General features: G+C 40.1%; 2 protein-coding genes across 2 annotated transcripts; one reads left to right on the top strand and one right to left on the bottom strand.

The window, feature by feature from the left end:
• Positions 1 to 307: 307 nt before the first annotated feature.
• Positions 308 to 1,795, top strand: LOC100248095 (caffeoylshikimate esterase). Its single transcript, XM_002285222.5, has one exon. The coding sequence runs from the start codon at positions 551 to 553 to the stop codon at positions 1,727 to 1,729; it is 1,179 nt and encodes a 392-aa protein (XP_002285258.1). The 5' UTR covers positions 308 to 550; the 3' UTR covers positions 1,730 to 1,795.
• A 578-nt stretch (positions 1,796 to 2,373) lies between these two features.
• LOC100253217 (V-type proton ATPase subunit c''1) lies at positions 2,374 to 6,627 on the bottom strand. Its single transcript, XM_002285208.5, has 4 exons — positions 6,329 to 6,627; positions 6,070 to 6,147; positions 2,826 to 2,996; positions 2,374 to 2,715 (listed from the first exon to the last, which is right to left on the bottom strand). Exons 1-4 carry the CDS (start codon positions 6,439 to 6,441, stop codon positions 2,544 to 2,546), a joined length of 534 nt encoding a protein of 177 aa, XP_002285244.1. The 5' UTR covers positions 6,442 to 6,627; the 3' UTR covers positions 2,374 to 2,543.
• Positions 6,628 to 15,996: the final 9,369 nt, after the last annotated feature.

Here is a 15,996-nt window from a genome sequence, read left to right as displayed (position 1 = left end):
AAATAAAGGGTAAGCTTAACCAGGGGTGAGAAGGGGGTCCATCGGCTCAAATGAAGAAATGGCTTGGCCTATAATACCGACAACAACGATGTGAAAAATGGACAAAATGGACAACACACCTAACTTTCTTCTTTCTACTCACCTCCTCGTAAAAGCTCACTTGTTCTTATAATCACATCATACGATAGTGCCTAACCTTGTGAGATGACTCAATTCAACTCTTAATCGAAATTCTTTCTACTTTGTCTTTGTCTCTCCTTTTTTATGAACTTCATTGTTGTAGGTATCCTTGGAAGGCAAGCGTCCAAAAAGGATTTTAAGGGGCTAAAATTAAAATTCACCTCAGGAAAAAGACCCTCCCATATATGGTGCATGGACAAATACTAACAAATGATGTGAGCCTGTATCTTTAGGCCCATATTAGTGGGAGGCGGCCCGTGTCTGAACACTATAAGCTTGAGTAACCACTAACCAGGAGGTTGGTATGGTGAAGTGAAAAAACCAGTAAAAAAGAGAAAGACTCTAGACCAATCAACTGAGGAACCACCACATGAGCTCCATCTCATCCAACTACCACCACTATTCCCAAAAATGCCACCAAACCTACTCCTTAGTGGTGGGCCACAACCGAAAATTTTGCTTACCAGCTCCCACCAAACCCACGCCGGAAAACCATTTCAGGGTTGGTGAATCTCTCTCTCTACAAGGACTCCCCAAGACTTTTAAAAACCCACACTCCCCTTCAACAATAACACAGACAGTCATGTCGTCGGAATCCGAAATTTCGGCCAACTTCTGGGGCGATATGCCGGAGGAGGAGTACTATGCCTCCCAAGGGGTGCGCAACACCAAATCATACTTCGACACCCCCAACGGCAAGCTCTTCACCCAGAGTTTCCTACCCTTGGATCTCCCTGTCAAGGCTTCCGTCTACATGACCCACGGCTACGGCTCCGACACCGGCTGGCTCTTCCAGAAGATTTGCATTAACTACGCCACCTGGGGCTACGCAGTCTTCGCCGCCGACATCCTCGGCCACGGCCGCTCCGACGGCATCCGCTGCTACCTCGGCGACATGGAGAAGGTCGCCGCCACCTCCCTTTCCTTCTTCAAGAGCGTCCGCACCAGCGAATCCTACCGCGACCTCCCTGCTTTCCTCTTCGGCGAGTCCATGGGTGGGGCTACCACCATGCTCGTGTACTTCCAATCGGAGCCGGAGCTGTGGACAGGCCTGATCTTCTCAGCCCCACTTTTCGTGATGCCGGAGAACATGAAGCCGTCGAAGGTGAGGCTATTCCTGTACGGACTTCTGTTTGGGATGGCTGACACGTGGGCGACGATGCCGGACAACAAGATGGTGGGGAAGGCGATCAAGGATCCGGAGAAGCTGAAGGTCATAGCGTCGAATCCACGGCGGTACACGGGTCCGCCGAGGGTGGGGACGATGAGGGAGCTGGCTAGGGTGTGCCAGTACATACAGGATAATTTCTCGAAGGTGACGGCGCCGTTCTTGACGGTGCACGGGACGGCGGATGGGGTGACGTGTCCGACGTCGTCGAAGCTGCTGTACGAGAAGGCTTCGAGTGAGGACAAAGCATTGAAGTTGTATGAGGGGATGTATCATTCTTTGATACAGGGAGAGCCTGATGAGAATGCCAATCTGGTGTTGAAGGATATGAGGGAATGGATTGATGAGAGGGTTGAGAGATACGGACCCTCCAAATCCTAGATTCCGCATTCATCCCATTTGGATCATGGTAATGTAATCGTAATAATCTAAATTCGTGTTTCAAAATTATTCTATCCCCCAATCACATTCAAAATCCAAGCTCAACTTCCTTCAAGGAGCTGACATTTTACTCGCAATCGATCATTGCTTGTAACATTTTTCACTCTGAATGATTCCAACTTACTGTTCTTGCGTCTAATTCTTCTCATTTAACCCATCAATTTTAATCTTTTTTTTTTTTAGAGAAATATTTATAAGATTACTTGTGATTTTTACATTCTGCGAAATATGGCTACTTCAAATTTAGATTGTGGCCTATTTTTTTTTCCTTTTAGTCTTATTTCGAGGAAAATATTATTCTTTGACAGATTTGTGTGGGAATGTGTTAGTGGAAAATTACAAAACAGGACATTAAAGATTGAGGGGTAAAAGATAGTGGCGTAAAGTAAATTTAAATCAGTTATTTATCATTCACAAAAACAACTCATCAACAGCCTTGAATAGAAGGGGAACAAAAAACCAAAAAACAATAAAGATCCTGTCACCTTCTCGGGGTTCCTGAAATGCGGCCATTATCTCAAGGATCTAATGGGCCACTCATTTCAAAGGAAAGAGAAGAAAAAAAATCAAGGGATAGGATGAAGTTGATCAAACAGAACACAATCAAATCCAGATTCATTAAATTACTGAAAAAAAATGAAATTATGCATTTGTAGGGTATTATATGGGTTTGGAACAAAAACATGGTTCAAGTTCAACCTCCGCAGTTACAATATAAGCACCCATGATCTACAGCTGAAAATACAATACATGATCATGCCGTACTGGCCGGCCATGTTGCTTGGGCGGACATGATTATTCCCACAATCACCCCAAACAATCCAAGTGCACTGCCAAAGATCTCAATCACAAGGATCTTAACAAAAAGTGATGAGTTTTGAGCATCAGATAAAGCACAACTGCTTCCAATTATTCCTACGCACAACCTTTATCCCAAAAAGAAAATAAAAAAGGGAAGTGATTAGAACGGAATGCATTAGGTGCGAAGTCATACTCGTTTCTGAAGAAATATATGCAAGGAAAGCTGGAAACATACCCACAGACAAGGTTGGCAAAACCCACAATAATTCCAGAGGCAAAGATTGCATATCCGGCTCTAAGGGACTCCGGTGCATAAATATTGGATGCAGGCACACTCTCTAGCTTTGTTTGAAGAATGATTGCCACAATAACTCCATATATAGCAACAGCCTCACAGAAGATGACACTAAGAACCGAACACCCCAAAAGAGAAAAGGACCAAAAAAATAAGTCAAAATCATCATTTCTTAAGGGGTCTGCAATTTGCAGTATCGTTGTGCATGCAGTGCAGAAAAAGAAGTCCAATCTTTGTTCACAAAAAACATTCTGCAATTCTCCAGAGTGGAGGATTACTTTCCTTTTCATTTTTTTTTTCTTATGCTTTCAAGGAAACTTGGATAAGCACAATTTGTTCATCTCCTATTATGCAACTACTTCACTCACATATCAACATGATACATGACTCATCCAACACACAAAAATCCTCTTTTTGGTGTTTTCATTTTCCACCAGGTTTTTCCATGCCCACACAAAGGTAAAAGTACCAAGCCATTAACTCACCCAAGCCACAAATGGACATCTACATTGCATATATGCAACTCTGCAATTAAAATAACTACTTTGAGCCACAATCATAACTTTACTTGGGAAGTGACAGATATCAAACATGTGGGAACAAGGCTGGCACAAGGGAGAACAAATAACCGCACTACTCACTGCATGTGGGCTCTAGTCTGGTGGCAATTCATATCTGACCATCATTAGCAAGTGAAGGGGGGGCTTTTTTATAAATGACTTTTTTATAAAATTGAAATCAATGTTGTATACATAACTTTGCAAAATGTGAGTCCAAGGAAACCAAGAGTCCAACAAGGCAAAAGACAAAAAGTGCAATATATCTGAGTACTAAGAGGATAACGGCAACAATATAACTGCATCTGATCCTCACTATCTTTAGATTTGATTCCACTATTTTTTAACTATGCTCTAATAGTTATATCCCCATATCCCATATCCCATGCAATTTACAGTTGGTTATTCCATTGGAGACAAATGATGGATCTTCAAATAGACTTGGGAGAGAGTTTTTATATACTATAACTCTTCTAGTTATAAAGGATGTGTTTCCTATACTATAACTCTTCTAGTTATAAAAGATGTATTTCCTATACTATAAGTTATAAAAGATATTTTCCCTACTAATTTCTATTATTGTCAGGAGAATTATTTTGCCCTCACAATTTGACACCGTTTGTGAGAATGACCATCAAAAGGCCATCTCCTATCAATATTGCAAAGCAGCAAGGTTTTTTACATCCTCTTCTTTTAAACAACACTCTGAACAAAGTATTGACAATCCTTTCTTCACTGACTGCAATGGTGAAGAAAGCCGTTATTGCCCTAGGGGCTGATTTCCCTGATAGCTGAAATGAACTTGGCATGTATAAAACAGTTTCACCTCTTCTTCCTCTGGACCTCTTACCATCCCTTTGCTACCCTGAGTGCATTCTCAACACCCTCCTCATCCTCTTTCTTCTCTGCCATGCCTCATTCCATGGCTGCACGACAACCTCTTCAACTCCTTTCAATCCTCAGCATTCCTAATTCACTTTCCATAATCCTAATGATTAGAACCCAATCAAATACAACCAAAGACACCATCTTCTCAATTTCAAGCATGTTCCAATGATTTCAAGTCAAACCCTGATTTGAAATCCAATAGGTCATACACTGATTTATGCCTCAAATGTGTGGAACCCTTACAGGAGTTTTGCCAAATTATTGGCTAGCATAGGCTATAGCCATACTCTTTTGTTTATGTGGACCAAAACTCGCACCATCATCATTCCTTTTATCACAGCCCTGGATTTGCAATTATTCAAAAAAAGTATTCCCAACAAATAAATTTGCTCCTTTCTTGTTAACATGCTCTACATCAAATAGAGCGGGTTGTTTATTTGCTAAAACTATGAAGGAGTTTGCTCTGTTCTTGTTTCTCTTCCTCTATTTCTTCTTCATGCAATTTTTCAGCATGGTATTCAGCCACTTTAAGCTTGTGTAGACTTTTCAGCCACTTTAAGCTTATGTAGACTTTATCAATTTATTCTTAATAATTTTCTCTTCCTCTATTTCTTCTTCATGCTATTTTTGGTATTTGGCCACTTTAAGCTTGCTTTGGTATTCAGCCACTTTAATATTATTATTATTTATTTTTCTAACTTCTTTTGTCCACGTCTCAATTTTTATCAGAAACTGATTATAATAACTTGTGATCATATTCCCTTCAGATCACAACTAGAGGCTATACAACCAAACAAATTAAGTTCTTATCATTCCAATTACAAGCATTGTATTGTCTAACATCAACTTCAGATGAAGTACAAAGGGCCTTAGAGTTTGAAATACAGTTCTGGACCCATTTCAATAGCTGTTTTAACTGCTATGACCAGAAGCTTTATGCATATTCTTCATTACTCTATTTCTTCCTTTCGGAGACCTTATACCTACTAAGAGGATACATACCACAGATGATAATACATCAAGTACTTGAACAGTCAACAAGTACCCATCTTGGATAACAGAGAAAAACAAGAATTTCAAAGATGCATAAAAACTTATAATAAGAACCTGCCTTCACTCCACTAGGTACATATTTACAATGCAAGAGACAAAAAAAAGAAAAGAATAAATGGCCGTTAAAAAACACTAGGGTTTCAATATTAATGAATTCCAACACATTAAAGTAGCTGGAATAATCCAAAGGAACAAACAGGCTGTAATCCAAATGAAAAAAAAAAAAAAAACAACATCTATTACAATTCTATAGTGCTGAAACTTTGTGAATTTAGCAGCAATCTTGAATGAGTCTTCAAGTTAAGCTCAATACAAGCAAGTATTGCATAGGAAATGAGCACAAAAATCTTCATTTCATCAAAGTAAACGAGGAATACCAATAATATATTAGACTATCAACATGAACCATACTGAAATATTGGCAGAAATATTGATATTGATTTGTCCAAATGTATGTTCAGTAAGATTTCAGAATTGACACTCATTGATATTGATGGTAAATAGGCGTATCAGTTTATCCTACGACCATGTAACCTATGCCCGGATAATCTAGCAAGTGGTGGAATAATTCAATTTTTTTTACACATGGAAGTTGTCACTTACCTCTCATTAATAAGCCAGTCCATGTAATACCACATCAATGATCCATAAAACCAGCGAGAAAAAAAGAAAGTTGAAGCACTCACCTGATCAGATTTTTTGAAGTAATCCGAGGAGCTTTGATGGCAGCACCAATTAAACTACTTCCAGTTATATAAATTCCCCTAAAAATGCAGCAATAACCTAACCATCAAAACAACGATCCAACCAAAAAAAAAAAAAAAGAAGAAGCAAATATAATGTATCAATTTAACCTAAACCTCCGCTGGTTTGCCAAGAACGCAAAAATTTTAGTAGTTGTTTTATTTTGTGGATTTTGCAGGGGAGGAAGGGAAGAGAAAGTACCAAGCGGCACCCAAGACGGAAACGCCGATGGCGATGGCGATACCGATGGCGGAGAAGGTGTAGGGTGAGATCTGAACCAGTGCGCGAGACCATGAGCTCGATGCACCCACCATTGATTCCGATTACCAATTTTCCCCGGATCTGATCTTCGTTTCAGAAATTAGGGTTTCTGGATCAAGTAATTAGGGAACAAAAAGATCACCCTTCCCGGTTTCCTCCCGTGTCTCTTCCTCCTGTTTCGTTTCTCATTTGCCACGTCAGCCTAAATAATTTATTTTGTCTTTTAATCAAGGAGAAGTTACCAACACATCCACCTGGTAAATTCTTTCCCCTCCGCACCATTATAACTTTTTTTTATTAGAATACCCTTACGCTATGTTTGTTTTCCCAAATTTCTAAGCAAAGAAAAAAAAAATAAGAAAAATAATTTTTTGGTGGTTGATTTCACCATTATAAAAAATATTAAAAAATTAAAATTTTATATATTTTAAATTTATTTAATCTTTATAAAATAAAACAAAATAAGTTAAATGAATTTAAAAAATATATATAAAAATAATTTATTAACTTTGAATCTACTTTTTATTTTATTTCAATTTTTTCTTTTCTTCCACTTTTCTTTTTCACTTTTTTTCCTCATATTTTTTTCCCAAATTCTCCCATAGCCAAACATAGCTTTAATGAAAAAAAAAAAAATACCTTCATAAGTTTGATATAATCCATTTATTTCTTAGTTTCTTCTCCTTTAATCTTTCTAAAACCCTAACAAAACTTTAAAAAATAGGTTATAGTTTTTGAATAAAATAAATAAATAATCAACTCGATGATGATAATAAAAGTGCATTTATAACATTTCTTTTTGTAATTTTTTTTTAAAAAAATTGGGTTTAGAAAAAAAAATAAACAAAAAAAATATTCGAAATTATAAAATGGAACAATCTTTTAAGTGTTCGATACTATATCTTTAAATACCCTTATGGACATCTAATAATATACCTTTGCACACCTTTAAAGACATCAATTATATTCCCTAGCTTATTTGAATACCTTTATTATTATTATTAAAAAAATTCTTTTACTTTTTTTAAATTATTCCTGAATATTTAATTATTTTTTCAACTCATATTTTTCAAAAAGATACAGAAATGATAAATCTTAAATTAGATTCGCCTGAAACAAGCATTAACAAATGCATAAAAAAATAAAAATAAAAAGTTGGAATTATCTTTAAATTAGTGGTGTACACTGTACATATACACCTTAGTAGTACCATGAATAAAAAATTCATAAATTCAAGTGGAGTAATAAAATACTATTAAATTAAAGGAATTAAATAACAACTATACAGGTAAATCCTCCGAGGTAATTTGTTTGTTTTTTTAAATAATTCTAAAAAATAATTTTTAAGAATCATTTGTTAAAACTATTTTTTGATTTTTGTAGAATAAAAGTTTGTTTGGAAACTTAAAATGTTTCTAACATGTTTTTAATATTTTTAAAAATAATTTTGATATATAATGTTTTATTTTTAATTATATTATATATTTATATAATTATTTCTTAAAACAATCTTTAAAAAAATAAGTGAAAATAACATAAAATAAATAAAAGAGGTTATCTAAAAATATCTAATCTTTTATTTTTAAAAATAAAAAATATAAAACGATTTTTGGTTGTCAATGTTTCTATATTTTTTTGTTTTGGAGAATAGAAAATTGTTCTAAAAAACAATTTCCTAACAACCCCGTAAACTCTTCAAAATTTCATAAGTTTTATAAAATTTAAGGTTGAATTAAGATCATTTTTGAATTGAGTTTTTGTAAGTTAAAGATTCTTTTTTTAAAAAAAAAAAAAGAAGAAGAAGAACTTTTGATCTATAAAAAAAATGAAATAATAAAGTTAAAAAATAAAATAAAATATTGCTGTAGACCCCCCCTGAGGCTGCGAAGCAGGGGGGAGTTTCTTTGTTTTTTTCTTTTTTATTTTTTCTCAGGCGGCTGATGGGAGGTTGGCTCGGGCAGAGGAGTGCGGCGGATGGCAGGAAGCAACGGCTAGCTTGCGGAGGAAGAGAGAAACAGAAGAAAAACAGAGAGGAAATGAGAAAAAGGGAGATATCTGCAGAGAGGGAGGGGAGTTTTTTGGAGGAAGCAGATGGATTTTTCGGAGGTAGCTTGGAGAGTTTTCATGAGAGCTTGAAGTCAGGCGAGCTTCCGCTTGTGCGGAGGTTTTTTCAGGTATGGATCCTGTTGGTTATCTTCTTTGTTTGTTTCTGGATATCATTTCTCGTTTTAGGTAAGTCTTTCCAGGTTGTATTTTTAGCTTTCAATGATCTCTGAATCAACCATGGGTTGGTTGACATTAATGTATCATTTTCTCTTCTTGGCTTAGCTGAAAAGCAACTTGAATCTGTTTCTAGCTTCATTGCGAGATATCTCAGATTTTATTCCCCTGTTTTGTATGAACCCATAGTCCCCCAATCCTCCTGCAGGCCCGTGGATGAAACAATGAAACAGGGTTTCACTCATTAATTTTCTGTTTTTATACTCTGTTTTTATAAAGGTTTTTTTTTTCACGTTTTCCTCTGTTCTGAATTGAATGGGACATGAGAGTGGTGTGACTTGGTTTGGTTTTGTCGATGGACCTCTCGAGATGGAAAACTTCCAGCACACTATAGACTTGAAGTCTTGTGATGAGGTCTGAGGACCGCGAATGCAGAATCACCAGTCGAAAGGAACGATTTACTGTGTCTGTTAGATATATGAGGAAGAAGATGGCCAAAGAAAACCAGAGAGAGGAGGGGAAGGAGAGATTCCAGAGTTGTTCTCTAAGTGAGAGGAGAGCTCTCCTAGTTTGTGGAGGTTGATGAGGAGCAGTCTAGGATGTTTCTTCGTAACTGGAGGGCCATGACGGACAGCCGTTCAGATCGTGAAACTCACCTATCCACGTCCACGAGGCCCATCAGGTCTCCTTCTATCACTACACTGCCACTCATCTAACTAATCAATATCCATGTCTTCCCCATGCATTCCTCTCTCTACACCACGTACACCACTCACTTTCACCCAATCCATGCACCATGGTTCCCAAGCACGCCCCCTGCTCATCACCCTTTTTTTTAGTTTTATACCCGTCTCTCCATTCCACGCCTACATCCATTTCTCTCTCTAGATTTATTCATACCCATTTTCTACACATCCCCACCTCTCATCCCTCTACCTCCGCATGGCCACCCCAACCACTATATCCACATCTCCATCCTTTAACACCCCTCAAACCCATCTCTCTCCTTCCAAGCCTTCATCTTGTCATGCCATACTCTCCACAGTCAATCTATCCTATGACATCGCACCCACCACCGGCAGTTGATTCCTTCATCATGCCATTTCTTCCACTCTTCACACCCCATGTCCTCATGCATATACCCTTTCTCATACCCCATGCAAAATGGCCGTTTCCTCACCACCTTTTCTCTCTCTACACCACACTTCTTTCATGCATCCCATTTTCTCATTAATCTATACCATCCCACGCCCCCACCCAATGCATACCATCATCCTCACATATATCCACTCACCCGGTTTCTCTCTCTATACTCCATACCTTTCATGCATATCCATTTCTTGTTCATCTACACCATCCTTCCCACTAGTCCCATATCCTCTTTTCCCTACCATCCACGCACCCCATACATTTCATGTCCATACCCACTGCCCTATTCTTCATTAACCTCTTCTTTCTATTCACCTTCTATGTCTACACCACCACCCAAACCCACTCAAACTCATCATCGCTCATGCTCGTACCTCCCTATACCCGACTCACCCATCATCTTCCCCATTATCTCTTCTCTCCGCAGACCACCCTAAAGATTCAAAAGCCTTAGGCGGTGCAAGGCATAAGGGTGACAGCCAGGTTCAAGAAGAATAAGAAGGGGAGAGGACGCGTTAGCGCCGGCCATGGCCGGATCGGCAAGCACCAGAAGCACCCCGGTGGCCGCGGAAATGCTGAAGGTATGCATCACCACCGCATCCTTTTTCGACAAGCACCACCCTGGCAACTTCGGGAAAGTCGGAATGAGGCACTTCCACAAGCTCCGCATCAAGCTCCACTGTCCTATCGTCCACATTGACAAGCTGTGGTCCATGGTGCCGCCGGCAGCAGGAGCTCCCTCTGAGGGTGATTTCCAGGCGAAGAGGCAAGCTAGGAAGGAAGAAGATGAAGTTTTGGTTTTTGGGCTTGGGTTGAGGCTAGGCCCAAGTTTGTGATGGAGTTTGGGTTTTGGGCTTGCCCATGATGCTATTGGATTTGGGCTTAAGTTGGAATACCAGGCCCAAGTTAGTGATGAAGATGGATGCCTTGGGCTTGCTTAGAGTATGGACTTTGGGCTTGAGTAAGAGGCCGGGTCCAAGCATGTTGGTGGAGGGCCTCATGCTCCTTATGCTAGTCACCCTCGTGACCCAAGTCCATGTTGAGTTAGCCCATTTGGCTACTTTATTTCTAAGCAAGTTTTAAATCTCTAATCTTAGTAACTTATTAACTTATTCATGCATTTTTTATTTTTACTTTTATTTTTATCTTATTTTATCTTCACCAATTTAATTAACTCATCTTAAAGAAAATTGAAAGTCAAATTATTATTGTTAATTATAGTTTTATCTTGAAGCTTATATTATTCAATTTCGCTAGCTTAAACATTGTGATTATTTATTATTATTATTATTTTCGTGTATATCTCTATTTATCATATTTTAAAAAAATCTCGTTTATTAAAGTCAAAATTCTAATCCTTCAAAAACCCCGTGTCTCAATTTAGTTTTTCAAAAGCTCGTTTAGATCTTGTTTCCATCAATTAAAATTATTATCCCATAGTTATATAGTTATTTAAGGTCTAATCTTTCGAAAATCCTATGTCTTAATTTAATTCTTAAAATATTCATTTAAATCTCATTTTCATTAAATAGAATCAATATCCCATATTTATCTAGTCTAAACTTTCAAAAATCTCATTATCATTATTATTATTACCTCAACTTTCAAAATCCATTTATTATTATTATTACTATCATCAATCCAAACTTTCAAAACCCTATTATTATCATCACTAACCCAAATTTCAAAATCTATTTATTATTATTATTATTATCATCATTAATCCAAACTATTTTAAAAATCTCATTATTATTATTATTACCTCAGCTTTCAAAATCTATTTATTTTTATTATCATTATCATCAATCCAAATTCTCAAAATCTTATTATTATTATTATTAATTCACATTTTCAAAATCTTATTATTGTTATTATTATCATTAATTCAGACTTTCGAAATCTTATAATTATTATTATTATTAATTCAACCTCTCAAGACCTCATCACTATCATCATTATAAATTCAACTTTCAAAGGTCTATGGTCTCGTAGTTCAATTTCCTAAAGTCTGTTTCTCATTTTCTTTAATAAATTTCGACTTAATCACCAGAGCTCTAATCTTCAAAACTTAATTCCAAATACTCCAATTTTCAAATAAGCTCCAATAATCCAGTTTTCATTCGAATAGTTTTTAATCACATTTCAGTACCTAAATAATCTTCTGATCTTCTTGATTTTACGTAAGCAATAGTGATTCCTTCATAATTCTAAAACGCGGGATTTGTGGGATTAGCCCATGAACAATAAATCGGGCTTTGATAGGAGGCCCTATGTCTGACCCCTTTTGACTGTCAATTATCGTGCTTACTGTATTTTGCTTGAGTCTCGTTGTGCACTCCGATATGTATGAGCTATGTTTTGTATTCATTAATTATGCACTAATCCCGTTTCTTGATAGCGCATTGCTGTTTGCTACCCAGGTACGCATTCACTCATTCTGATCATTCACTATACGTATTCTGATTCTCATATATGCATGATTAATGTGAGTATCCATTGACTTTCTTATTCGATTGCCACGTCAGTTTCACTTCATTAGTAGAGACCCGACTTTAGGGACTTAGAGGGGTGCTACGGTCTCTACCGTACCTTCCCGATAAGTAACCCGACCCCCGAACCCGATCCGGTTTTCACAGACCACCTTTTCCAAAACAAGGAGTCACACTTAGGGTTTTCCTTTCTTATTTTGTTTACCCTTTTAAAAATAAAACAAAAATAAGTGGCGACTCCAAGTCAATTTTCTTAATCAATAAACATCAATTTTTCAAATAAAAATCGAGCTCATCATCGAGTGGGAAACGCATTGAGCCGAAATGCGGGGTCCACAAAATGGCGACTCCACTGGGGATGACTTAGAGGGTCAAACTTGAACTTAGAGTGAAGCAGACGTCGCATTCGATTGGACGATCAGTGGATGCTCATTTCTCGATTGCACATTGAGAGCTTTTGATGCATGCTTAGATGATATGTCCATTTGGGATTTTGACATGTTGATTATGTTGACTGATTTGTCTTGGTTGAGGATTTCGATGCCATGTTTTCTCCTGTGCTTCATTGATATATTCGTTTGAGATATTGACATGCTGATTATATTGATCGATCTTATTGCCTTGCTTCGCATATTGACTCTGATTTTTCCATGATTGTTCTGATCACTCCACATGCATACAATCACCACTGTACATCACTCAGCTTGACATGTTGATTCTTTGACTTGTATACTATTTTGATCGTCTTTGAGCATGGTGTTTATATCACTATTCGTCTTGATTGTCGTATTCTCGCTTATCTTGTGTGTACATGAGTGATATATCCTACTCTGCCTGACTGTATGACGCGTGACTGCCTTCCTTCTGCATGATTGCATGTTGCCTGTCTATGTGGGCCGCACATATATCCCCTTACCTCCAACTCTCTTGGTTTCGGTCATTCATTTCATCCCGGTTCTCACTATTGCAAGTGTGAGACCTTCTGTGTGTTTGCTATCTGACCGAGCCAGAGATTAGGAGTAGGGTCTAGCGACGGGCTATATCGATGTACGGGAGCATTCTGGAGGAGAGCGACACTTTGATGTCGATTGGAGTCCGATCATTGAAGACCTGTATAGCCCGGAGCTAGGTTCCATGGATATTTGTGTGGCCAGTGTGTTTCATATCCTGCTTTAGCTTCTTAGGGTTTCGGATGCACCCACACCATCACTGTGCACGCTAGTAGACTATTGAGTGTTGAGAGTTTGAGAGGTTTCACCATAGGAAACCCCTTGGGATGCGAGGTAGTGCATGTGTGGAGGTGATGACCACCTTGCATGGAAGCGCCCCGTCTCTTCGGAGGCGTGCAGAGGGTTGCGTACCGCCGGAGGGTATGATCGCTTCTGCTAGGGATATTTTAAAGTCCACCCTTATCCATTTAGAGCCACCTTGACCTTGTAGGTTGAGCCGTAGATCCTTCGATTAGGATTCCCTCCTTACACGTGGGTGCATCTGAGGGCTTTCCGTGCCTCTGTAGCCGCAGTTTTGGATCCGATTTTCCCTCTGTTTAGTCTCCAGTTGAGAGTGCACTGAGATCATGACGAGTTTGAGTACGGTCGGACCGCTCATCTTCATTTGGATGCTTTGCTTGTTCCTGTTCAGATTATCTTTTCTTCTATACATTCCCCGAGCCATATCCTTATTCCGTTCTTCGTGCTTTGTAGGATCGGACCTTTGTTCCTTGTCTTGATATACCTTTGTGGATCAGAGCAGAGAGGAGGAGTGCTTTCAGGATCAGGATTTTTACTCTCAGTCTGGGTATAGTTTCGTGGATCAGAGTAGAGGGCAGATTAGTTCGGGTTTCAGATACACCAGATATGGATCAGCAGGTCGTCACGGTCGATCAGTTCACGGCCGCTATGGCTTCTATCCAGGAGGCTTTGGCTAGCCTCAGGCAGGAGATCAGTGGTCAGCAGGGTAGACCACCGACAGTTCAGGATGAGACGCCATATGACTCACACCCACCTCCACCACCCCCACCCGTTCCTTCAGTGCACCAGGCATCACCATATGTATTACACGGGCATTCTGAGATCGCTCCACCCGCAGTCGCCCAGGCCGTTGTCGCTGATGACACGCATGCGCGCATGGACCGCATCGAGCAGTGTATGAGACAGATGAGAGTGTCAGATGGATCCGTCGTTTGGGATGATTTTGGGGGTATGCCGGTAGCCAGTTTACCGGCTAAGTTCAGGATGCCAGATATTGAGAGGTACACTGGTATTGGTTGTCCGCGCCTCCACCTCAGACTTTATAGCACCGTGATGAGGGCTCATGGACTAGACGAGCCTCAGATGATCACCCTTTTCCCCCTATCTCTGAGTGGGGCGGCTCAGCGCTGGTTTGCGTCTCTGGAGTCCTCGAGACGCCGTACATGGGATGACTTGGCCCAGGAGTTCCTACGACAGTTTTCGTTTAACACTGTTGTAGACGTATCGAGGAGAGAGCTCGAGGCTCTGAGGCAGAGGACAGAGGAGTCCGTTTCTTCTTTCATTTCCCGCTGGCGCGGGAAGATAGCTGAGATAGTGGATAGACCATCAGAGAGAGACCAGATTCAGATGGTTTTGAGGAGCCTACAGCCGAGGATCGCCAGACATGTGGTTGGGGCCCCGTTCACAGATTTTGGGTCTCTGGTTATGGCTTTGTATGATGTCGAGGACGGCATCACGAGAGGTTTATGGGCAGATTCTTCCCCTAGTGATGTTAAGGGGAAGAAACCATTCCTAGGACCGAGACCGACAGAGGTTGGCGCTATCAGTTCATCCAGTCAGAGGCCCTTCAGACGCCATCAGCCGATCCCACAGTTTTCTGAGCCTCATTCTTCCTATGCATCTCATCAGTACAGGCCACAGACACCTCGTCCGGTTTATGATCAGACACACATGCCGCAGACATTGGTTTTACCTTCTTATGCCACTCAGGGCATTGAGAGACCCGCGGTCTCCTACACAGCCACGGGGCAGCCATGCTACGCTGCTCAGTTCACCGCGAGACCTGCGGCGCCTTATCCCCGACCTGGAGCCCAGCAGACTTCTGCTCCGTTTGCTTTGAGGACGCAGAGGCAGTTCTCGCAGATAGGCATGCCGTTGAGCCAGGCTCTTCGGAAGCTTACGGAGGCTGGTTTATTGACTGCTCTCACCCCTCGGCCACTACCTCAGCCGATTCCAGCTCAGTTCAGGATGGATTTACACTGTGCTTATCATCAGGGGCCTGGACATGAGACCGATCGATGCACCGCTCTGAGGCACGCTATTCAGGATCTGATAGACCAGGGTTTGGTACACTTGGGCCAGTCGAGTGTGACCACAAACCCGTTGCCGACCCACACCACACATACAGTTCCTCCACCAGCTGGTGGTATTCATTTCTTGGACTTTGATGAGACTGATGATCATGTCCATATGTTGAGTTGGGATGATCCAGACCCAGAGCCTATCATGCCAGCTGGGATTTATGAGACGAGTGGGGTGACTCTAGAGCCACAGATGCCTGCTCCATTCCGATTATTTCATGAGGCAGCGTCTGTACAGACTACCACTTCCGAGCCTTTGACATTCACACGCTATAGCGTTCAGGCACCGTACATTCTGATCCCAGATGTTGAGGAGGTTCGAGCTCCGCATGTTGATATTTCTCAGACTCCGGACATCCAGTACATCCTCCGAGGGGGTAGAGTGATGCGACAGCCACCTCCCGCGGCAGCTAGGCCAG

This window comes from Vitis vinifera, chromosome 9 (genome assembly GCF_030704535.1).
Source record: "Vitis vinifera cultivar Pinot Noir 40024 chromosome 9, ASM3070453v1".
In the NCBI taxonomy this organism is placed as follows: Eukaryota; Viridiplantae; Streptophyta; class Magnoliopsida; order Vitales; family Vitaceae; genus Vitis; species Vitis vinifera.
The sequence above is the reverse complement of the archived record's forward strand: the minus strand, read 5'-3'. Positions and strand labels throughout refer to the sequence as shown.

Coding starts and splice junctions, on each gene's coding strand:
- LOC100253217 (XM_002285208.5), bottom strand. CDS start 6,441: ATGGTGGGTGCATCGAGCTCATGGTCTCGCGCACTGGTTCAGATCTCA. Junction 6,148..6,328: donor TCCGTCTTGGGTGCCGCTTG/GTACTTTCTCTT, acceptor CTGCATTTTTAG/GGGAATTTATATAACTGGAA. Junction 2,716..2,825: donor TTTGCCAACCTTGTCTGTGG/GTATGTTTCCAG, acceptor TTTGGGATAAAG/GTTGTGCGTAGGAATAATTG.
- LOC100248095 (XM_002285222.5), top strand. CDS start 551: ATGAGCTCCATCTCATCCAACTACCACCACTATTCCCAAAAATGCCAC.